This window comes from Halyomorpha halys, unplaced genomic scaffold, assembly GCF_000696795.3.
Source record: "Halyomorpha halys isolate HHAL.00 unplaced genomic scaffold, Hhal_1.1 Scaffold541.1, whole genome shotgun sequence".
NCBI classification, from domain to species: domain Eukaryota; kingdom Metazoa; phylum Arthropoda; class Insecta; order Hemiptera; family Pentatomidae; genus Halyomorpha; species Halyomorpha halys.
The window spans coordinates 393,781-419,015 of NW_027112673.1; the positions used below are offsets into that span (position 1 = coordinate 393,781).

General features: G+C 31.5%; 2 protein-coding genes across 5 annotated transcripts; both read right to left on the reverse strand.

Moving 5' to 3' along the window:
• Window positions 1-253: 253 nt before the first annotated feature.
• On the reverse strand, window positions 254-5,044 carry LOC106684055 (glucose dehydrogenase [FAD, quinone]-like). Its single transcript, XM_014425900.2, has 2 exons — window positions 4,898-5,044; window positions 254-2,107 (listed from the first exon to the last, which is right to left on the reverse strand). Exon 2 carries the CDS (start codon window positions 2,093-2,095, stop codon window positions 254-256), a length of 1,842 nt encoding a protein of 613 aa, XP_014281386.1. The 5' UTR covers window positions 2,096-2,107; window positions 4,898-5,044.
• Window positions 5,045-11,826: 6,782 nt separating this feature from the next.
• Window positions 11,827-22,514, reverse strand: LOC106684076 (glucose dehydrogenase [FAD, quinone]). Of its 4 annotated transcripts, XM_067050485.1 has the most exons (6): window positions 22,355-22,513; window positions 20,602-20,698; window positions 20,246-20,375; window positions 17,153-17,232; window positions 16,955-17,064; window positions 11,827-16,872 (listed from the first exon to the last, which is right to left on the reverse strand). In XM_067050485.1, exon 6 carries the CDS (start codon window positions 16,853-16,855, stop codon window positions 15,023-15,025), a length of 1,833 nt encoding a protein of 610 aa, XP_066906586.1. In that variant the 5' UTR covers window positions 16,856-16,872; window positions 16,955-17,064; window positions 17,153-17,232; window positions 20,246-20,375; window positions 20,602-20,698; window positions 22,355-22,513; the 3' UTR covers window positions 11,827-15,022. The 4 variants fall into 4 exon arrangements, with proteins under 4 accessions (XP_066906586.1, XP_014281418.1, XP_014281417.1 ...); XM_014425932.3 differs by lacking the exon at window positions 20,246-20,375; XM_014425931.3 differs by lacking the exons at window positions 20,246-20,375; window positions 20,602-20,698 and having other exon boundaries at window positions 22,355-22,514.
• Between the last annotated feature and the right edge of the window lie 2,721 nt (window positions 22,515-25,235).

Sequence of the window (25,235 nt, forward strand, 5' to 3'; positions counted from 1 at the left end):
ATTTTTCCGAGATCACGTTCAGCCGTAAGATTTTTCCCAAATTAAAAGTACCCACTTTATATGGCAGGGGGGAATGTTTCTAAAAACTATAAGAATAAATAATTTATTTGTGTACACTACATAGTTGAAAAATAAATACAATATCATCTTACAATTTATTGCTTATTTTGTATAGATCAGTCTCTCCATTCGAAATATTTTAATTACATATAATGGATGCTTATTTACAGTTGTATGTATTTTTGGTTTAGACTTATTGACTGTTGATCCCCCAATCCTCCTTGATCATATCCGCAGCCTTCTCCCCTATCATGTAACTGGCAGCCATAGTGTGAACTCCCGGCATCGAAGGCATTATCGAAGCGTCGGCCACCCTCAGGGCTTTCATCCCGTGCACTCGCAGTCTGGGATCCACGACAGAGCTATCTGGATTGGGGCCCATTTTACAGGTCCCGCTTTGGTGGCGATACTGTACCGGCACCGATCTTATGGCGCATTCCCAGTATTCGTCCGAGTTGAAAGTAAATTTGCCACAACCGAACAAAGGTTCTTGGTACAGCTTAGCGCCGATTTTTCTGAAGGCGTTGGTTTCTATAACCTTAATCGATGCTCTTATCGCTTCTATCATGACTTTAATGTCATAACGATCAGAGAAGAAATTTCCATCTATTAGCAGTGGTTCTTTTGGATTTCGACTCCTTAATCTTAGTGCACCCCTGCTTCTTGGGTACATCATCAATGGAGTTATCTGAAAAGATTCGGCGTACTTTAATTTTCCCCACGTTTTGAAGTACACTTCGTCAGTGATAGCCAATGTCTTCCTCACCATTAAACCATTATCTGCAATAATGGATGACGGAAATAAAATTAGTTCGATATCAGGTTTGCCTTCTGCATTCTTTGTCATCATGTACGCTAAGGCTTCTGCTCCATTGTTAGCATAAATATTCTTCACGCCTCTGTACCATTGAATAAAGTCGAAGGGCGACCTTAACAGTAGTTTTGGTACATTGTAACTGTCAGTTGTATTGATGAGAAACAAGAGTGTTGGAGTACCAAGATGTTCATGTAAATTTTTTCCAGCCGGAAGATCTGCAACTACCGAAATATTCAAACTATTCAAGTCTTTTTTCGGTCCAATTCCTGATAACATTAATAATTTTGGGGAATCGAATGCGCCTGCTGAAATAATCACTTCATTCCTTGCGCGTACAATTATTTCTTCATTATTCTTTAAATATTTAATTCCATATGCCTTCTTTTCATCAGAGCTAATTAGAATTTCTGTAACAAGTGCGTTTTTAGCAATGTGTAAATTTGTCCTCGACTTTACTGGCATCAAGTATGCCGATGCTGCGCTATGTCTTCTTCCTTTTTTCGTTGTTATCTGAGTAATACCGAATCCTACCATTGTTTTGGGGTTATTATAATCTAGAATGGGGTATCCGAGTTCTTCTCCAGCTTTTAAGAAAAGCCTTCCCAGTTTCGTTTGAAACGGAGTATCAATATGAAGAGGCCCCTTCGTTGAGTGATATTCCGATTCGGCTAAACCTCTTATAGACATGTTTTCACTTTTTAAGAAATAAGGTAGAAGGTCGCTAAATGACCAGCCAGTATTCCCAGCCGCTGCCCAGCCGTCGAAATCCGAAGGGTGGCCTCGAGTATATATCATTCCGTTTATGAGCGTTGCTCCACCTAGCCCGTTTCCGGCGGGCCAATGGCATCTTTTGTCTACTAGGCCTAGGCAAGCGTTCTCTTCCCTTTCCACTTCATTAATCACACTGAAGTCTCCTAAGACCAAGAACGGATTTGAAAAGGGAATGTCATTGTAGATGTTCCCTTCTAGGCCTTTTTCTAGGAGTAAAATATTCCATTGGGGGGCTTCAGAAAGTCTGTTCGCTATGACTGATCCTGCAGGACCGGAACCTACTATTATGAAGTCATACTCAGGACGCACGGGCAAGTTATCCATGTATATGTTTTCTCGAAAAAGGATTCCTAGTCTTGAATATTGCCTTTGAATCACTTCTAGGAATGTTGGTTGTCCAACAATTGTTTCAAACAAATAAAATAGAATTGCCAGAATCAGCTTCATTTTCACATGTAACTGTAACAAAAAATACAAAAAGCAGAATAATAATTAATAAATATTGTGTTGTGATTGTCTTAGGACGTTGATAATTAGTAAACAAAACAAATAGAATAAATGTTGTAACACTAAAATTATTCTTCCAATTATTCTTCCAATGTAATATTCACATGTTGAGGATTGAATGATTGACTTTTTTACTGTTCAAATTTCATGAAAATTCATGGATTCATTTTTTTAAAAATAGGAACATCAAATCATGAGACGTTTTCTGAATATATAATCCTGGTTATTACAATATACACTGTGTTAATAATAATATATATTATTATACATATATTTAATAAAACAATAAAATAATTGAAACTTCAACGGTATGATTTATTATGGATAATTTCCAAGACAAAAAAATAATTCATATAAGAAAATTAATAATATTGTAATTTAATTTTGTGATGGTGTGTAGTAGTAACTTATTAAATTGTTGAGTGCAGATGATATGGCTCTAGACACTGAAGACTAGAACCTGAATTGATGGTAAAACTTAAAACAGTCTTTTGACAATAAGATAGATATATATATATATATTTAAACACTTCGAAATGATTTTTATTAAGATTTTTTGACGGAATTTACCTCCTTCTTTTGAAATTAAATATATTATATTATTACAAATATAGTTTTTATTATTATAATTAAATGTGATTTGTTATATCACATTAAATACAATTTGTTAATGTAATTTGTAATGTTAAAATGAATCATCACTTAAGATAGTAGGTATTGGAGGAAGCATACAAACAGTTTCTTGTTTATTTAAGGGACAAAGAAGACGTTTTTAATGTATCAGTATACAATAACGTTATAATTATAGATATTATATTATAAAAAAGTAGCAATAGAGGACGTTGAATGCTTCCTTGTTATTATATATCCATATTACCCTGAAGATAAGGTTCCTAACAAGGACGTCAATGCATTGAAGAAGAGTGTTAAGGAAATTCTTGTTAAATTAAAGATTGATGAAAAATTTTACTTCTTAAATATTTTTCAATTTTACTTTAAACAATACTCTGTAATACAAATATTAGCTTTTTTACTGTTATTATCTCATCATTGAATTCTGCAATTGTTTTTTTATGGGATGTTCTCATGTATTAAAATGTAATCTATCAGAATCCCATCTTTTAAAAAGTTGGTAGTTACAGATCCAAGAGTTTATTGCCTTTTGACGTTAAGAATTTTTTTTAGGTGTGTTGGAAAAATTATATTAGTTCATCTTATGATGCTCAATGACAAGCTGAGCCAATTGGTTAAAGCTTAAAGAGTTTTGAAGCTGCTTTTTCAATTTCTGTATAGCTTGTTACAATTTTCTTTTAAATTAAATTATATTTATTTTTTCCATTTCATTCTGAAGTTGGTTCGTAAAACAATTTAACAGTACTTTGACAGTTAACAAATATCGTCGCTTTAGCGTACTCGGGAAAAAACTTTATATACGATTAAAAAAAATAAAAATTGATGCTTCAGAGAATTCTTGAAGTAAGGAAAAAAAAATTCATTGGTATTCTACAAAAGTGTGGTTGAGAAGAGAGGTCTCTGGAATTACGCCTTGATTTTTTAAAAATATAATCGTACTGTTGATGTTCTGGATTTACAAGGTACGATATCTTAAATTTAATATTTAAAAGATAAATTTTAATTTTTACTCTAAACATGTAACTTATGGGTGATTGTTTGCCCTAATATAAAAACAATTAAATTTTAATAATTAGAATAATCAAGCTTACATTTAAAGTCCATACAGCGTTAATGATAAGTACTTTTAGAAGTTAATAATTTAAAATTATTACTTATTTCTCATAATTTATTTACATTTTCCAAATGCTAATAGATTCTCAAATCTTTTAGTTAAAAATTAATATTTTGAATTTTTTATGGGAACTTTTTACCATTTTGATACTCACCAATTAATAACAAATTATCATTCGGAATTTTTATAATTTTGAAAAAAAAGTAATAATTTTTAGGGACAAAACAAATCTACATACATTTCACTTTTTAGGTCTCTGTGATAAAAATCTTTTCGATAAATGATAATACAATAACTAAACTTAATTCTAATTTATTGAGGGTATTCAACTAAAGTACATTTTTTATAGAAACTTTTTACGGTTTTATTATCACAAATTTAAAAAAAAAAAAGATTTTTTTACAACAAAAAAGAAAAATTCCTACTCCTGGGATGATACCGTATTTATGATCAATTTAAAGAATTTTCCTATTTACCACCCATTTATTTTTCTTATACTTCACTTTTTTACTTAAAGTTAATAACTTTAATTAATAACTAAATTTTATTTTTATTTATTGAGGGTATAAAATTATGAGTGTTTATAGAATTATTCGAAAATCAGATTCAGAAAATTAACATAAAATTAAAACAGAAACTTAACGAGACAAGACTTTGTTCAACCAATGCTAGTTGTTGTTTATGCCTTTGTTCTGTATATAACATATATTTTTCGAAATTTGTATCTATATTTTTTTGATAATAGGAAAACTAATACGAGTAAGCTAATAATTAGAAATCAATTATTTAAATAACGATCACGAAAATATTTACGATTGGTAAAATAAAATTGATCACATGGATGTGGTATGAAATAGTATTTAGAATTATTATTAGGTAAAGCAAACAGTTTGTTCCGTAATGGTCAGTGAAGCTAATCTACATAGTAATAATTATCTTAATATGTATTATTATTAAAATTAAAAAAAACAATTAGTGAAATTGAAGAGGTTTACCTTATAATTTCTTCATGAAGTCTCTTCCGCCGATGCCTGACCCAGGACCCCTAAGCAATGTGTTGTTCCCGGAACTGAGTAGGAGGCTGCTCCGGAAAGAGCGCTAAGGTAGACCGGGTATATATCGGATCTTTATATCCTTAAAACTGTTAACAACACTAAAACACTTCATTGAACATTAATTAAAATAGAGTAAATTATCTAAAAAATGAACTCTATTGGAGTTCTTTACGTTAAATATGTCTCCAGATATAGTTTTTTATAAGCCAAATGTTTTTTCCAAAGAACAAGAAATCAGCATTTTGCGGATTTATTTTGGCGAATATCTCGGAAACTGGTACTCTTACTCCTGCTATTAATATTCCTCAATTGAGAGCAAATAGACGAAAAATTGAATTTTCGTTTGGAAAAGATGTTGCTTTTTGAAAAATTATATCTCGGACCGTGAGCAGCTCTATCAGAGCTAATATATATCAGCAAATTTACTCTACTTTAAATGATGTGCTTGTTTACCTTTTTCAGTGACTTAGGTAGTTTTAAAGATATAGAGCTCCAATGAAAATTTATTTTTTTGTAACCTTTTGAAACCGCCGCCTATTTTTTATCCGCCCTATCCATGGTTTGTAGTTATCAATATTAAGAATCATAATCATGCGAGATAGTTAACCGTGGGTGATGTTAATGAAATATTTTTTGCTGTTAAGATATGCCATAAGTAAGTATCATTTGAATCGTGTGCCTTTTGTTCAGAAAACGTGGGGTAAACAAGCTAAGTATATTAAATTTTTCAGCGACATTGGAAGTAAGTAGAATGCTATTACTTAAGTTAGTGTTATAAGACATGTTACATTTCTCAGTTCAAAATCAAATTTTTTATGACATATTTCAGATGAAACAATACCAACAACTGAAGTGAGAATAAAAAACACTGAAAGAGGGCATTGTCTGAGGACAATGAAGATACTAAATATGGCCTTAGAAGAAACAGCCAACGTTTTAAAAACAGTAAAATGGGTGATTATAGCTGATGATGATACAATACTAAGCCCATTGCAATATTTAATAGTAACAAGTTTTAGAAGAAAATTTAATAAATTATTAATTCCTTATTGAGCTATGAAAGTATTAGAAACAAAAGTACAAATAATTTATGCACTTTACACTTTTGACAATTCTGATTTTAGTTGCCAAATGTGCACCATTTTATTTACGATTTATTAATGTTACTGTTCACTGCTTTTTTACTAGGACAAGAAGGCCAGATTATTCTACAAGTTATAAACCTCTAGCCAGAGTGGGAAATTCAAAATTTATTTACTGTTCTGCTATGAAATAAAATACAGCTCCTACAGGACAATACCATGATCGAACTTAAAAATCGGTGTATAATTCTTTTTTTAAAAAGTTATGATGACAGAAGTGCATCATACCTACTTTATTTTGTATTTTACTTGTAATGTTCTATCATGTAAAGTAGATTCTATTTTATATATAAGTCCTAGGGCGGACAGCATTACAGTCCTAGGAAGTAACCATGATGACATGGAAAGACCTGCAAAAACTCTATTAAGAGAAGCAGAGGAAATCGGCTTGCAAGTATATGAAGATGTATGATTGTAAATCTAGCAAAATATATGATTGTAAGCCAAAAAATTCATCTTTAACGACATGGTCTGCTGTTTACATAGGTAAAGAGATTAAATATTAAAATATATAACAGTATTAAATATTTTAGTTTTTAATATTATTCTTTATTCTTAATATGTCAAGCACAATGTCTGAAGTTCTTGGGAACGAAAGAGTAAATGTCATTGAGACCATGAAAAAAGTACCTGAACTTGTCCTTTCATACCTCTCATAAAGCATTGCCACAGTCCATCCGGTATTTTCACTCTATTTACAACCGTTAACATGTTAGTTTTGTCCGATCATGAATTGTCAAAGATAAATATTAGCATAATTTCATTAAAGTATCTGAAATACTATCGAATTCTATATTTTTTCAAATCACTGTTAAAATATTTACGATTTTTGTAATTCTTTATGATTTAAGGAAGAAATGTACTTTGTTATATTATAAAATATTGTCTTGAATGAATTATTAGCATAATTTTTGGAACCTTTATTAACCGTTAATTTTTTGTAGAATAACATAAATGAATTGGTGACACTTTAGCGATGTGAGTGTGTGTACAAAATATAAAGCTTTTTTAAATGGATAATATAAGATGGGATGGAATGTCCAAGGTTCAAATAAAGGGATTAAGGTTTCTATTCAATCTCTTCTCCAAATATTTCAGATTGGGAGGGAAAACTGTCGTATTCAAGTTACGTAATTAAATGTTCGATATCGCTTTTTAAAAAGATTTATTTCACATAAACAATACAATAGAAAAAATAGAATAATAACCAATTGAGTAAAAACTATGACTGAAATGGATCGCTGCCTCATATATATCTTCAGCAATCCTCCATTTTCTAGTATTTTCATTATTTAACATTCATACAAGCTTCCAAACCTTAAAAGCTTCTTGGTTATTTTGTGATCTTACAGGAGTATAACAACATTCAGCCGCTCTTTCAGGTCAATGTACTGCTATGAGAAACAACAGAAAATCCAATTGTCAAACACTTCCCTAAGTTAGTTATTGTAATTAAATTCTAAACATGAGATTTAGCTGGTTGTTGAAATTATTTATATGAAAGTTACAAAAATGTAATTTTCCTTTCAGGTTGCGTCGTATTTAATATTAGGCACGTAGTTAATTTAATTTGTTGATTATTGTATATTTATGTTTTTGGTTAACTAGAAAATTGAATAAGTTTTCTTATTTTTTGTGATAGTATTACATAGGTTTTTTACTATGTTGAATTAATACAAGTTGAATAAATAAAAGAAAAAAAAATACTACTCCTTTGGCCATATATATACAAGGTATTAAGGACTGAGTGAGAGCGATTTCGCCGCATTGGTCAGCCATTGGTCAGGATTCTAATAACATATTTACAAAAGATCTTAGGACCACTGCGGTTTCAGTATTGGAAGAGAATTATATGGATTGATGGAGTGAGGTAGTGACGGCTGAGCTGAAGAATTTTGGATGATGATTAAGGTTCTGATGTAAGTTGGAGCATTTGGATGGAATAAGGTCATGGGTGTGAGGTCATGATTACAAAATATGGAGCATTGGATATTGTTCGGACTGAATGCATGTAATGCAAAATTTAACTGTCCTCCAAAGAATTATTAATTAGTGGTTTTACATCAATTGAAAGATGATTCAATGTTTTAGATGAATGGAACATGTTCTAAAAGGATAACTACACTTCTCGACTCATCAAGATATATTGAATGCCTTCTTCACTCATGTTTTATTCATTTTTTCCTATATGCATTCATTATCGTTTGTGATTATTTATCGATTTTTGTATGTCAACAGCTTGTAATCTTTATATAACAATTTTCTTTTGAAGAGATTACTGTTTTATTTTGTCTGCAATAAAGAATACTTATTAATTTTTTACTGTTGTCCATTAAATTAATGCTAGTGATGGCTGGAAAAAGAGCCCTTACTGCAAATAGTAGTTATAAAATTTAGTATTCCTAAGTTTTTTTTGTATATTTGTACTTATAGTCCTTGGTCCTACCCTTAATACAGTTTATGCAGCTGACATCCAAACTTATCCTAACACTAATCTCGACACTTATGCCAGTGACACATCTGTAAATAATTACCTTTCCATGGTATCCCAAACCTTCAAATGTCACATGATCTACAGTAAAACTATAAAAACTAGAGAATTAAAATAAATTCCAGTAAATCCTATCAAACCATCTTTACTCTTCGTCGTAAGCCCTCTCTCTGCCCTGCAGTATCCTTTAATAATACTCCACTTGAATATGTCGAACAGATCCACTACCTTGGACTACATCTAGACAAACAACTTTCTGGGAATGCTCATATAAAACTAAAAACAGGATACTGCTCGTTATTACTATTACAACACTTACTTGACAAACGGTCCAAACCTCTAATTAATTACAAAATAATCATTTAAATGCATATTTGAACTTATGGAGTTGAGCTTCGAGAATCTACCAAAACGTTATTGATTGTGTTGTTCCTTCTTAATTTCCACAAAGAAAAGAAAAAGATATTTTTTCCGCATAGTGTAACGCAATAATTTGAGGTATTCATTCTACTATAGCCACCACGGTTAGTCTCCTGTAATAAGCCACAAACCTGCCTTTCCAATGCCTTGGACAGCTTTCGTCACTCGCCGCAGGCATTAATCCATGCTAATTGAGCAAAGGTTTCCTTGCCATGGTCATGGTCATGGTTTGTAAACAATATAATTGAGCGGTTAGTGTGTGTACTATCAATATTCCAACATGATAGGTCACATGTTGAATGAGCAGGGACTTAGCGCCTGTGAATGATTGTGATCGTACAAATATTGAGTTGGCTAACAGTGAGACAATGCTTGCGATTACGGCTCTTCCCCATTGACCTTTTTCAAGGTGATCAAGATTCTGTGAGTAAAGGTCTTTGATAGTGAAACAAACAGTGAAATCAACCCATTGGAGTACCAAAACAGAAACAGAATTAACCATTTTTAAACAGGCAGTAAACCATCAACCTAATGAATGCAGAAATTTAGGTCAGTGGTTCCTAAGGTAGTGATATTTGATATATTGATATAATACTTACAGTGATTTTGCTATTTAGAAGTAGAATCCATTTTTATGAAATGAAACACCATAAACTCTTAAGCTATGCTTCGTTTACTACTTAAGCCATTAAGACAAGTAAATAAACACATAAATAAAAAATTAAATCCGCTGCAACCCATGGAGGGTCAGGGGGTCCTTGTAAGGAAGTAGACCAGTGTGCAAGTAGGTCATTTGGTCAGAATCATGTTCGACCGGCAGATTTTTACCCAATCAATTGTACCCACTTAATGAGGCTGGGCTCCAGAACTCGCAAGGCTGACTTACAGCTACAGTGAAACAGAAAATAATTATCTGCCACAGCCGGATTCGAACCCATGTCCTCGGAGTTAGTAGCACAGTACCTTTATTATTGAGCTATCCATTACCACACCAGATAATTTAATAATTAACACATAATAAATAATTAATTTTGAAATGTTTGGTCTACTATTAGTACTGAACCGAAGTCCCTATTTGTAGTAGGGGTTTGTAGTAGTACCTTTTATTTTTAAGCAGGTATCAATTAGTAATAGTTATCTATTAAAAATATCATACTATACATTAAGTTCCTGTGATATTTTGTGTTTCAATAAGCGTTTGAACATTTAATTTGCAATTAATTTTCTTCGAATTTTGCCACACATGCAGCCGCTTTAAGGATAATTGTGCTGCAAATGTTTATATACCGACAATGGTTCCGCATATCCGTACGGGAAGTATAAATTACATGTCAAAAATAGTAATATTTCTTGTATAACAAAAAAAAAATGGATGGTTAAAAATAAACTAAAGCTGGTGGGATTCGATGATTCACGGCTAAGTTTTCTTCTCGTTGTTCTATATTCTTCTACTTTAATTATTTTCTCTTCTTCTTCATATACCTGATGTCTTCTATGGTGTAATATTACAGATTGATTGAGGTAGTAAATTTTGTCATTTCATTTCTGTATTTGGAATACAGACTTTTTTCGGAGGCAGACCAAGTATCCCCCTTCAACGGCCCTAATTAGTGTTGTCATGTTGTTTGTACAACTTTTTTAATTTACAATATGTTAAATTGATTATTATATTTATCCGTCGGAGTCATATGTACCTGTATTTCTTAGGTGAAAGTTTTTCACGTAAGCGATATTTAGAAGACCAAACTCTGTTAGAATATGTATGTTTTTATTTTTCTATCAATCCACACGCATCACAAAACATTTAGGTGAAAACAAATTTTTTATATAATATAAAAGTCTCGTTTGACGCAATAATTATTACAGAAATAATGATTAATCATCAGACGATTATTTTATGAAATATTCTCAATAAAATTGTTACCTGCTTTTATTTATTGAAACGATTATTCATTTAATAATCATTCGTTGAAATAAACGATTTATTTCTCAAATAATTATCTGATAATGGCTTTTTCACTTTTTCCTGTTTTTAAATTTTATTATTTCATGAGAACGCAAAATAATTATTTAAAAAATAACTACATTTCTGACTTAATATTTAAAATCTATGGACATTGAACGTACAATCCATTACTCGAAAATAGTTTACAATCATCGCAGCAACGGTCGTATGTGGCCAGTGTGTAAAATACACGCCAATTGATGTCATGACGGTAACTACTGTCGTGATAGTATTGTAACACTTCAATAAAAGCAGTTAATCTACTGTCACCTTAAAACATTTTACTGCTATGGCAACTACTACAGTGGTGCTTATGATGTATATAAAACTATATGACAGTTGCTGTCATGATACTCTTCACCGTTCAAATTGAACTTAACTTTTTGCTGTCAAAATAATAAATTAAAAAAAGGATTAAAATTATTTAAAAAATAATCAGTGTTGGTTAACGATTTAATGATTTAACCTAAGTCTACTATAGAATCAACTTTCATGATATACCTTATTCTTTAACTGAGTATACCATTCGTCATTTTAAAGAAATTCCCAACCCATTAAATGAGTTGGCAAATTGGAGAAATTAACCATCACAAAATTATCCATTACTTGGATACTTCAAATTATTAAAATTTATTTGGATTTAATTCTTCCACTTACCTGTTAAGATTGTTGAGACTTGACAACAATAAATTTCTTTTCTATTGAAACAGAGCATTATATCTATAAAACAATTGAATTTTCGCAGCTTGAAGTACATTCTCAAACTTTAGATTATTCAAATTTTGAGGATTTAAAATTATTCGAACGATGATTCTCAAGTGTCAATTTCAATTACCTTTATTCCACAAATCAACAGACAATCAGAAAACTTATCATCTTCTTCCGATTTCAAGAATACTACACTTCAATGTATTTTTTACCTTATTAATTATTTTACCTTAGTTCCTTCGGAGCAATTGTCATATTCCATTATCATCTTAAAGCTTTGAAACAATATCATTCTTCAAATTTGTGCGATCATTGGTGCATCAGGACAGCTTATTTGTTTGTAATAAAAAATAATCATACCACTAAATGACAATCTACATTTTGATTGGCCATATAAACTTAATATAATTTATTTACATGTTTTCGGAAATAATAATATACATGAAGATGGCATGTGGGAATTAGGAGATTTGGTACATTTTTATTAATTCAAGAACTGAAGAACTAATACTAACTAAAAAAATATCTTAAATAAAATATAATTCCTTGGCTACTTAATGAATACATTCTAATTTAATGTATTTTTTTATTAATATTTTGTACAACCAATTATAGTCGTCAGTACTCAAATTAGCTATTAATGAAATTTGATTCTAGCTAAAATACATAATTAAGTTGTATAGCTGGTGTATGGGACTTAAATTGATATATAAAATTAAACCAAGCGTAATAAAGAGATCGTGGAAAACCAAATTAAATGAAATAACAATTATTTATATGAATTATAGTCAGCATGATTCTATGATCTAATATAGGGTGTTTTTTTAAGCCCAATAGAACTTGAAATTGTAAAAAATAACACAAAAAATTAAATTGTAATCAAAATTTTTTTTTTATTCGAAAGATCAATACGTGACATTAACATTTGAAAATGATTTCGGGCATATGGGCACCGCGGCTGTTCTTGACGAAGCGCATTCTGGACGTCCAATTTTGGCCGTATGTCACGAATAACACGAACAATGCTGGCCTCCAAGGCGTCAATTGTTGCTGGTTTATCAGCATAAACCAGTGACTTCACGTAGCCCCACAGGAAATAATCGAGAGGTGTCAAATCGCACGACCATATGCGGCAATTTTGCTTATTAACAAACCCGTTAAGCCAAAAATGCGCCTCATCGCTGAACACAATTTTACAGAATGCGCTTCGTCAAGAACAGCCGCGGTGCCCATATGCCCGAAATCATTTTCAAATGTTAATGTCACGTATTGATCTTTCGAATAAAAAAAAAATTTTGATTACAATTTAATTTTTTGTGTTATTTTTTACAATTTCAAGTTCTATCGGGCTTAAAAAAAAACCCATTACAATATAATGTATAATTGGATTTCTAGTCACATTTGGATAAAATATATGATACATTTATGTATTGGTAATTTAAACTTTTCAGTTTTTTATTTTTATTATCCCTCACTGATGGGATTGTCTTGATGTTGAGTAACTACTGGAGTTATTTAAGGTTCAATATCGAACAAAAAAAAATGATATTGTTTTTTGAATTTATCTTGCTAAAGAAAAAAATCGATATATGAGCTAATGAAACGGTTGATTGTGCAGGGGTTTAAATGAAGGTATATTTTCGTACATTTCTCTATAGTAATTTTCTGTTCAGTTTCGTTAATTAAACAGAATGAGATTCCACTCGCGCTTATAGATCAGATAATAATAATGTAAGTCATATTATTTATTCTGTAAGTTTCCAAACCAAGAGATCGATCTATGACTTTTGGAACAGAAGATGTTAATCTCCTACAGTAGAACTACACGGACAATTTTAAGAAACCTAAACCTCTCATAACCGGACAATTTTTGAAACTTTTAATAGGCGAACACAAATTTAAACCTTTTTTTAAAAGAAAAAGTCTCTCTTAAACGGACAGTATGCTGAAAAAAAGGCACAATTCCTTGTTCCAGAACGGTAGCTGGTATGAACAAATATAGCATGTTAAATTTATTTCATCGGTCGTCAGAAGGGATGCTTCACTGTATACACATTTTTCTATCCCCTTCCCTCAAGCATTTTGAATGTAATGTTTTTCAGTTATTATACTGCTTTATTACTATATACCTAAAATTTGTGATAGTTTATTGTTTAAATTTAATGAGCCTGGTGCCAGAACAATTTATTTAAATGCACAAAAAAAAAATAAAATGGGCTATAATTTTAAAAGAAAAAGTTGAGTAAGTAAGTGGAAAAGAAAAAAAAAACATCCAGACCCACGCTTTTCACTTCAACCTAGGAAAAACACAAATATACTTTACTAAAAAAATATAATGAGCAGAGCTCAAAAATATTGATTTAGAAACTTTTCAGAAAATAGGCAACCTTCAAATTGAAAATTTAGTGTATGGGTGGTTTTGTTAAGAAAAACGTGTTATTATGTTGAACTAATGGTTATTTTCAGTTCAAAAGATAATTTGTGGCGGGGTTTTGCAATATATATTGTACATAAGTACACATGAAAGTTAAAAAAAATAAAAACATACAAAAATAGTTATTTTTACTTGATTATTTTTTCCCAGTTCAATTCTTATTCTATCTCTTTATTTTCATAAAGCTAAATATTTCAGAATCCTAACTTAAAAACTTGTTTCTTCACATGTGCACACTTCTCGCAAGACTTTTCACCGGTGAGGTTCGTTAAATAGAACTTTCACTGTAGAGCGGAACTCAAATCTGGGCTGTTCTGCTGGAATTTCAATTTCTTACCCACATCCCCATTTCTTTTTTTCCTTTTGTAGAAAAAGAAAATCATCTCATGTAGCAGAATTGTTTTCTACTCGGGGCATAAGGATTCCGATTTTGGAAAATAATTGAGTATAACATTTAATAAATTAATTTTAAGAAATGTTGAATGAACACAGAAATTATTATTAAATGCTATAACAAATTTATACAAGGAAAGTATGACTCTTCCATTATTTTTAGAGTTTTTAAAGCTTAAGTGACATAACTCTTTGGTTAGTGGATCGTTTCAGATGGCAGAAGAGAGAGAAATTAAAATAAAAGATTAAATTAAAATTTTAATATTTTAATAATCAGTAGTCTTGCGTAAAGGGGGTTCTAAAATACCTATCGTCTTCTAGAGTTCATTTACTTTTATTTGAGAAATCGAAAATTAAATATTTAATACTGCTAGTAAATAAAAAACTAAGATGAATTATACTAAAACTATTCAGTCCACGTATTTGATAAATATGTGATATGATTTGAAAGTAAATATTTATGTAATCAATATCACACATTCCAGTCTTGTTTGATTATGTCCGCAGCCTTCTCCCCAATCATATAGGCCGCAGCCATGATATGAGCACCCGGTATGGAAGGCATGATGGAGGCGTCGGCCACCCTCAGCCCTGCCACCCCGTGGACCCGGAGCCTGGGGTCCACAACCGACGAAGAGGGGTCCGGACCCATCTTGCAAGTACCGCTCTGGTGGAAGAAGTGGATAGGCACGGTCCTTATAACACAATCCCAATACTCGTCTGAATTGAAAGTGAAGTTTTCACACCCAAAAACTGGTTTGGAGTAGAGCTTGGCCCCGATTTTTTGAAAAACAGTTGTTTCAGATATTTTAATTGCTGCTCGAATCCCTTCTATCAAAACTTGCATATCATAAGGATCAGAGAAAAATTTACTTTTTATGATTGGCGGATCACGGAAATCGCGACTCCTCAACTTCAACTCACCTTTACTCCTCGGGTACATCACCATCGGGCCAATGCTGAAGGCCTCTGCAAAGCCTATCTTCCCCCAAGTCTTGTAATAGACCTCATCCGAGATGGACAAGGCCCTCCTGATCAACGCACCTCCATCGGACACGATCGACGTCGCAGTAATCAGGAGTTCGATGTCAGGTTTGTCTTCGGCATAACGGCTCTTCACATAGGCCACCGCCTCGGCACCGTTATCTGCATAAACATTATTACCATCCCTCAGCCACTGAAAAAAGTCGATTGGGGTCCTCAGGAACATTTTTCGAGTATTATAGCTGTCTGTGGTGTTGATTAGAAAGATCACTGCCGGTGTTCCGGGGTGGTTTTGCAGATTTTTTCCGACCGGAAGATCAGCCATTACTGGTATCTCCAGCTTCCGCAAATCTCCCGCTGGTCCTATTCCCGATAACATTAACAGTTGCGGAGAACCAAACGCTCCAGCTGAAACTATAACTTCATTTCTTACTGATACCTTTTTCATGACACCGTTTTTCTCCAACCTAACACCGTACGCTTTTTTTGTGTCTGGAGCTATGAGAATATCAGTCACTGTTGCGCCTTTCAGCACGTGCAAGTTGGGCCTTGACCTCACTGGAACCAAAAAGGCTCTTGAAGCACTGTGCCTCCTTCCTCTTCTAGTTGTGATTTGGCTAGTCCCGAATCCCAGGACGGTTTCGGGGTTGTTATAATCCACTACATCATAACCCAATTCCTGACCTGCCTTTAGATACAGTTTTCCTAATTTTGTAATGAACGGATATTCGATATGGAGAGGGCCATTTGTGGAATGGTATTTAGACTCTGCTAGACCACTGACAGACATGTTTTCGCTTTTTAAGAAGTAAGGAAGAAGCTGGCTATAGGACCACCCGGGATTCCCTTCCTCCTCCCACCGGTCATAGTCTGAGGGATGGCCCCTGGTAAAGAGCACGCCGTTGATCAAAGACGCTCCTCCTACACCGTGACCAGAAGTCCAATGACACCTTCTTTCGAAAAGTCCTGAGCAAATGTTGGGCTCCCTCTCTACATCGTAAACCTTACTATTAGGTCCTAATGTCGTTATCGGGTTTATGAACGGTATGTCGTTAAAAATATTTCCTTCTGGTCCCTTTTCAAGTAAGAGTACCTTCCATTCCTTTACTTCCGAAAGCCTATTTGCGATTACTGATCCTGCAGGACCAGATCCGACAACAATGAAGTCATACTCTGGCAAAACAAGGAAATCGGATGGAAAATAATTTTCTGTGAAAGGAATTCCGAACTGTTCGTAGAGTCTCCTTATATCATCGAGCAGCCCGCTCTGTCCGAAAGCTCTATCAAAGCAGATAATTATAATAAAATAAAACAGCTTCATATCTTCATTTATTATACCTGAAAGGAAAAAAATGTATGTAAATAAAAATTAGAAATTTCATAGTTATATAAAATAGATTATAATAATATAGATTAATACTTTTATTATTTTTTATCAACACTCAGCCGACATCTGCTATGATTAAAAGGATCTTGGCCTTTATATTACTGGTATTGATTTTCAACTTCCATCATCATAATGCAGCAAAGCTGGAATTTGAGTAAAATATTGCATTTATAAAAAAAAAAATATGATTCCGCTATAATTTAAATCTACTGAGGTTTTGAAAATACTTACGAGGCTTTGAATTAGCTCAATTCCTTAAGCATCTTCAAACCATTGCTGTCAAACAAATGAATGAATGTTCTTCGTACGTTCTAGAACAGAAAATATTAGTTTATTTCAATGTTATTGCGGTCCACATGTATATATTCACATCAGTGACTTTTTAAAGCCGTTTGTAGCCTAGGATGTTGAGGTGTTACCTTGGTAACCTAGAGTATGCAGTGGCACCGGTTTATTTATTTATCCCTGCCTTTGCCTTGTCATTTCTGACATACGCATAGGGAGGGAGGGGTAGTGTTGTCTATATATAACACCTATTCTAAAAATAATGGGATGATCAAGTTTTCATTCCGCCACAACCCTTTTGGTTACAAACGGCCCTCGTTGTAGGGTTGACTTTTATTTCACGGCGTCCCCACTGAATGAAAACTTGATTCTCCCATTCTAGTTAGAACAGGTTGGTTACCTCTAGATAAGCCTTTCCTCTCTCCGGGATGTAGAAATAATCAGGATTGTAATTGTAAAAATTATTTTTCTACATAGAAGTGAAATAGTGTGTAAGGTTCTACGAGGTAAGTACTTGTATTCGTGATTTATGCTTGGGATATCGGATGCATGGAAAACATACAGAGAGTATTTTCTTAATTAATCTTAATATTCTTAATTTCTTAAGTTGAATGCAAACAGTTCATTATTTAGATAAGTGGGACTATTACAAAATTATAAGCAGACAGAACCTTGTATTGGCCATGGTCAAGTCTAATAACAGTCTCCTAATAGGCAATAAGTCAGTTAGCATCAATTAGAGACATTTCTCCCCTGGGAAGCTGTGCTCGGTAAATTTTTTCTATTATATTTCAGTACTAGATAACAAAAATTAATTGTTGGATGATGGCATCTGATATCACAGGGGTTCTCCTAATTATTTGTTCTCATAATTAAAAAATAATGACTGTCTGTGAATTACCCAGCAAGATTTGAATAATTTGAAAAGAATTTTAAGTATGCAGTTATATGATTAACAATGATTAATAGTTGATAACTAATAAATAATAAAATATTCTCAAGGTTGGGAGTTTGAATAACGTGAATATTACCAATTCATTGCTCTTGAAGAAACATAACATAGGAGATAATATCATGGTGGCATATGGTGAATCTGAGGTAAAATATGTTACGAGGATGAAGGAATTATTAGATAATTAAATCAAAAACATAAAACTAATTTGCAAAAATTTCAGTTCCACGCCCAACCAAAGTCTAGGTCATCCGGCTTGGTTATTTATAAAACGCATAAAGAAATGCATTAAAATTCTGATCATGCAATCAGTTGCAGTGTCAAGGCTTGCATTTAATATTTACACTTAAAGCGGCAATGATAAGTGCATAATATAATAATTTATTAGACGTAGCATGTGTTATGTGTCACTACCAAGGCATTATAATTTAAGCATATAAAACATTTTTTGTATCTTGTTTAAATATATTGCACCTCGATGTAAAAATGTAGTGAGGAGGTTTTGAATTTTGGGTCGTGATATTTCAGTTTATTAAGCAAGATTATATTTCTGAAATAAGCTGTTATGAATTTGGTTCTGTTTCACAATTTTTTGAAGCTCAGTTTTGAAAACAAGTTTTTTTCATAATGTTTCAAAACTTGGGAAGGATTTCGACAGGTTCCAATAAACTATAACTTGTGCCAGACAATAAAACGTTTCATAGGACCATTGTATTTTAAATCACTGGATTTTTAGTGTATAGGTTGGTTATAGCAAATAAATAAATAGTTTTTACAAAAGGAGTTTTTATTGTAAATTTCTCAAAATAGTTGAAATAGCTAATTCTCGCCATGTTTTGGAGCCAATTGTGTGAGAGGGGCCTCACTTTCACGATTTAATTTTACATGCTATAAATATGAAATTTTGAAAATATTAATGTTATTCCAGATTTTATTAGTTAGATTTATTTAAATTTGGTGATGCTTTCGAAAAGTAATTTTTATATTTAGCAAAAGAGATTAAATAATGTCGAAAGTTATGGCCTTGAAAACTGAGGAGCTTTATGTTATGTTGAAACAGGTCATGACTCTTTAAGGTCAAGTGATTGTCTTATTGGATAATTGTGGTGTATTTATTGCCAGGGAAAATAATAATAATAAAAAAAAAATAGTTTTCAATAAATAGCTCTAGGAACGCAGAACGCAGCCATCTAACATCTACCACAGGTAAGCATTCCAAGAGATGGAAGGTTCATTGTGGAGGGCATAAGGTGATATTATGGCTAATAAAAAACTGATTGCGAGAGCTAGAGCTGAAACTATACAGTTATTTATAAATGGTAAAATATGTTTATAGATCTCAGCAGGAAAGAGTATGAAACCACGCACTCACGCATAATAAGCAACCTTCAAAGTAGTTACCCAACTGTGTAATACAAAATTTATGTAAAAAAACATTTATGATGCATATGTATAGAGGTGAGTCAGGGTAATTGTATATAGTAATTTGAAGTAAATACATTCTATTTGCTTTCCATTACCATAGATAGAAAATCTTCCAAAAATTTTAATTTGAAAAAATCTCTTTTATGCCTTGAATACGCCCTAACCCCGACTTACTTTTTACAAAATATTTTAATAAACAAGATCATAGTCGTAAAATAATTTTATCAGGCCAAGGTCGACCTACACCTGTCTACGAGTAGTGTGTACATTAAGAAATTAATTAGAAGAGGTTTTTAATTTCGCTATTAGAATAATAAATGTTTCAATTTAATGTTTAGTTTAAGACTTTAATTAAGTATAATAGTTACAAAGAAATAAATAATAATGAAAACAATTCATTGTATTATATTTAATTATAAATACAGTAGAACCCTGTTTAACGGGAGTTATATAAAAAATAATTAATATAGTGCTAAGAAAACTGTTTTAGGTAAAACTAAACAAACTGACTGTGTGACTACTATTAAAAACTTCCAGATCGTTTGAATACTTAAATTATATAATCTATCAAAGGAATTATTTGTTTTAAATCATATTTAATTATCTCAATAGATTTACCATTATCAAATATTAAAATAAATATCACATATTTTTATTTTTACCTAATATGCAAATTAAATTGATATTGATAAATGGAATATGGTCCGGGTACGGTCAAATTATACTCAAGTTATATTATATACTGTTTATTTGAGCCAACGTTTCGCCCCACCTTGCAGAGCTTCGTCCGGGCTAAAAAAGATACAAACACTTAACATAAGTAAAAAAGTAAATGGAAAATTACTAGTGTATGCAATGAAACGTAAAAATTAAATAAGAAAAGTTGAAGTATATAAACAATAAATGAAAACAGAAATATTAACAGATAAAAAGAAGAAAATTAAAGAAAGTAGAAATTAAGAGTTGAAAAGGGATAAAGAAAAGAAAAAGAAGAAAATGAACGAGACAAAATTCATACCTGTTTTGACGGAAGTTCTAAGTCAAAGTGAACCGAATTAAAACATCTCTTTAGATTAACCAGCTCTTCCCCTTAACCGTCTATGTTTTTGCCCCGACTAAATCGTAAAAGCGGAGTTCCAGTATACAGATGCTTGTGTAACAAATGGTATTATAACAAATATATAATTATTATAACCTTCAGGGCCCTGTTTCATAATGAAAGCTAATAGTATTAGTTCAAAATACAAGTATAGAAACAACGTGGTAATTTCACTAATACTTCTTTTTTTTCATAATAGGGAGGACTATTAGTGATATTACAGGAGTTAAAAAGTACTAAAGTACAAGTCAGTGTAATTGTATTTAGTTAAATAGACAAGATTAATAGTATTAGTTTGTAATTTATTATGAAACAGGGCCCTGGTGTTAGGAGCTATTTAAAACATCAAGGTTTTAAAAAATGAAAATGCATCGACAATAAATTGTAGCTAAGTAAATTGTTTAACATATTTTAGATAACAAAAACGCTTGTAGACCTACAACTGGTAGTGCTAGAGGGATGTGTTATAGATCATTTTAATCATATTGCATGTGCTTTCATTTGATATGTATCACAACCTCAACAAATTTAAATCATATTTATTTTTGTTTCATAATTTTTAATTTAAAAGCTATCAAACAACATCATTTCATAATTATACGTGTTTGCATATTATCTAATAAATTATTAATTAATCGAGTATAGTTAAGTATGGGCAAAATTAAACAACGTATAACGTATACATTTTTAAATGCGTTATATATACATTCCTTAGATTCGCGATAATTTTTAAAATGGAGAAATAATGGTGTCACGATATAATAAAAATCTATATGTTAAGTAGGCACTATAGTGGAGTAACTTTATTTTTAATTGAAATTCTGCCTATTCACTATGTAAAAAATGCATTACATATTATGATGCACATCGCCTTGAAACAATATATAATTGATTTAACATATTAATAGTTCAAATAATATGTTATTTTTTGAAATTTTCATAATTCAAACTTAACACTAAAAAATGTGCTTAAAGACTTTAACACAATCCATTGTAAATCTATGGGAATTTTGTAATCCAAAATATGAGTAGGACTTACAATTTTTTTTATATTTTTAAAAAATCTAATTAGGTGTTTTCGAGATTTTAAAAAAAAAATTGTATAATAGTAAAAAAATATTTATTTGTTTTGAGGTTTTCATGTTTTATTTCACATGAAAGCACATGCAATAAGTTTTAAAACGAGCTATCGCTACCAGTTGTAAGTCTACAAGAATTTATGTGATCCAAACATATTGAACAATTTATTGTCACAGGATTCCCATTTTATAAAACTTCGAATTATTTTTATTTTAATTGAATTTATTTACTAATAAAAAAAAATCTGAAACATAGTGGTTCAGCTCTTTATGATTTTATGAAATGGAATTTTTTTATAGGACATAATTTATTATTAAGATGAAATGAACCTACAGGTAAAAAGTATATATTTTTATATAATTGTTATTGAATTTAGTTCAAAGAGATTACTTGAATTTAATACATCATGGGCTATGGTCTAAATATTTCAAGGGCTCATGATTTTAAGACATTTTTAAAACTTAAATTATTTATGTATATATATATATATATATAGTATTTGTATAATATACTATTTTATTTTATTCTTTAATAAAAAAAATTAAAACAGAGCTAATAATTAATTATATAAGCAAATTATGATATAATTTACCTCATAAAACTAATTTTTAGTAATAGTATTGAACCAATCAGCTCCTTGCGAACTGACTCGGTAACTCCGTTGTTAAGAACCGCCGGTACAGGACTGGCTCGGGAGCTGGAATTTGAGCGGTGAAGCAAGCTCGAGCTACGTGCAGACTCTGTTCCATCTCTTAATGCGGGCTTATCTGCTAACCTTGAGAACCACCTTCTCCCGCATGTCCTAAGGGTATCAGGTAGGGGTTATCGTTTAATTACATCTTCTACCGCCAATCTGCAACTAAAACAATAAGGATGAGCGACTGAGGTCATCTCTATTTGCCGTGATAAGTGGCGATTAAGTAAATTAATTAATAAGGCGAGGAAGAAGGTTTTAAACTTCCATTAAATACATCACTCACCGGAAAGTTGTACATAAAGGTATTCATGAGTCAGTAAGACCTTAACGCCAATTATCCCATAATGAAGAGATAAAAAGCAGATGAGGTCGTGAGGAGTTAAACGATGTTAAGGTTGTTAAACAATGTTAACAAAAAAGATAAAATAAACAAAAAATATGTTTCCAGTATTTTATTCCTAATAATGTATCTAAAAATTGAAACCTGTGGTCGGACAGGTCGGATGGACACTCCCAAAATTGGGCAATTTTATTTTCATGCAACAATCGAAATTTCGTATAATAAAATGTTGTTAATTCAGCGGTTTTTTCATGAAAATCATTTCTCGGATATCCACTAGCAAATAGTCACCAAATTTCTGGATTTCCTTACCTAGGAAGTTGTTTATATTAATTTGTTAATATAAGTTGAAAATACTTCCATTTAGAACACAACACTATTCTATATTTTTTGTACTACGTTTCGGGTTTACCTCATATTCATGTACTTGTACCCTCATTTTGTCAATTACATCAATTTATATTATGAAATATTGTCATGTATTTACATATTTTTTTAAATAATTTATTTATTGTTATTTACAACTGTATACATATATACACATCAAGTAAATTTGTGTGTACACATCAAGCTGTAAGTGATATTATGACATGATACAAACATGTGGAGAATCTACTCCTTTAACTCAAAAAACATTTCTAAAGGAGAAGATCTCGAGGCCATCGTCACTTCTTACTCAGACGCCTAGGAGGATTGTTAGGTAGTGAAGGAGAAGCCAGGTTAGAAACGAGTTGGTTTGGGTGGTTGGGAAGTTTATTATGGAAGGATTAGTTTCTGGTTCTGGTCAAATCGGTGACATGGGACATTGAGGTCCTGATGGATGATTTGATTTGTGACAAAGTAAGGAGCATTAAGGATTTTGGACTGTAAGGATTGGTTTCTAGAGAAATTCGATGGTTTAGTGGAGCCCCATAGCTCAACTCTGTATGTCCAAGTAGGCCTTATAACAGTTATGTAGATCAATCTTTTGTAATACATATAATTTAAAATTAAAAATTATATGCATATATATGACAGTATTTCATAATATAAATAGATATAATTGACAAAATGAGGATACAATTACAGGAATATGGAGTAAACCCGAATGGTCGTACAAAAAATGTAGTATTGTATTGCCTTCTTAATGGAAGTTTTTTCACCACATCATATCACCAAATTTCATTAATGGATGCTTAATATTTTTTCGTTAATAATTAGACGGTAAATTAATAATACGAAGGAATGAGAAATGTCGACTTTTTCTCATGAAAAGGTTTGTTTTTATTTCAATAGTTTTTGTTTTATCTCAAACCCCCGAAAATTATATCAGTACTGAAACGATCCCAAAGCGATAAAGATAAAGAAAATCTCATCCTTTAGCCATACATGCAGTGTCTATATCGACTGTTAAAATAACAAAGACAAATGTATGAGACACAAAGGAATGAGAATTTCGGCTTCAACAGTTGATAAACCGTATAACTTAGGCTTGAAAAAAAATGTTTACCCATAATATTAATAAGTTATCGATTAGAAAAATACTAAATAGTAACATAAATAATACACAATTATGAAATTAAGTTGATTGGTGACAAAGGAATGAGGTGGATAGACGAAAACATTATAAATTACTTTCTGTTATACTGCTCAAAGGTTACTAACAGTAATTATGATGGTAGAAAATAAATTGCCTACTCACCTGCACTACCGTACATTTTTTAGCCCAACATAAATAAAAAATATCTCGACAAATTGATTTTAAAAAACGCCTCAATTGTATTAGTCCATGAAATGGTAATTTCTTATTTATTTTGTGAGCACCAGAAATTTTGACAAGCGGGTAAAGAAAATCTCACTATATAGTTGGAATAAAAATTTAGACTCATGCATATAATTAGTTCATAAGCAGCACATTTTTTTTTTTTTTTTAATGAAAATAGAGAACTGATACAGGTGATACTGGGAATACCTCACTAGACAAATATTTGTGATGATTTGGCCTCTAAAAAAAATTTTAAGTTTGAAGGTTTGAAACTAGATTATTAGCGGAAAGTTTCTATTTTTAAAAGTTGACCGAAATTAGCTCATAATCAGCGAGAGAAATTTTTACATGAAAATTTAGTATTGAGAGAAGTGATTTAATAAATGCCTCACCTGGCAAAAATTTGTTGTGATTTGATCCTTTAAGGGAGAAAATTTTAGCTAACGGTAATTATAACGTTACAAGCAGTAGATTTATGAAATATCTATTCAAGTCTTTAGACGAACCCAAAGAGATTCACGTAAAATTAGAAAAAATATCTTAGTGGGTTGGACCAACCATATAAATTTAGATTTCTAAAAATTGGAAGGGTCTTTCTAACCCCCTCTCTATATTTCTGAATACCATTATTAGCTAGTGGCCCTAAACATGTTATTAGAGAAAAATTAGATGAATCTAACAAAATATATATA

Coding starts and splice junctions, on each gene's coding strand:
- LOC106684076 (XM_014425931.3), bottom strand. CDS start 16,855: ATGAAGCTGTTTTATTTTATTATAATTATCTGCTTTGATAGAGCTTTC.
- LOC106684055 (XM_014425900.2), bottom strand. CDS start 2,095: ATGAAGCTGATTCTGGCAATTCTATTTTATTTGTTTGAAACAATTGTT.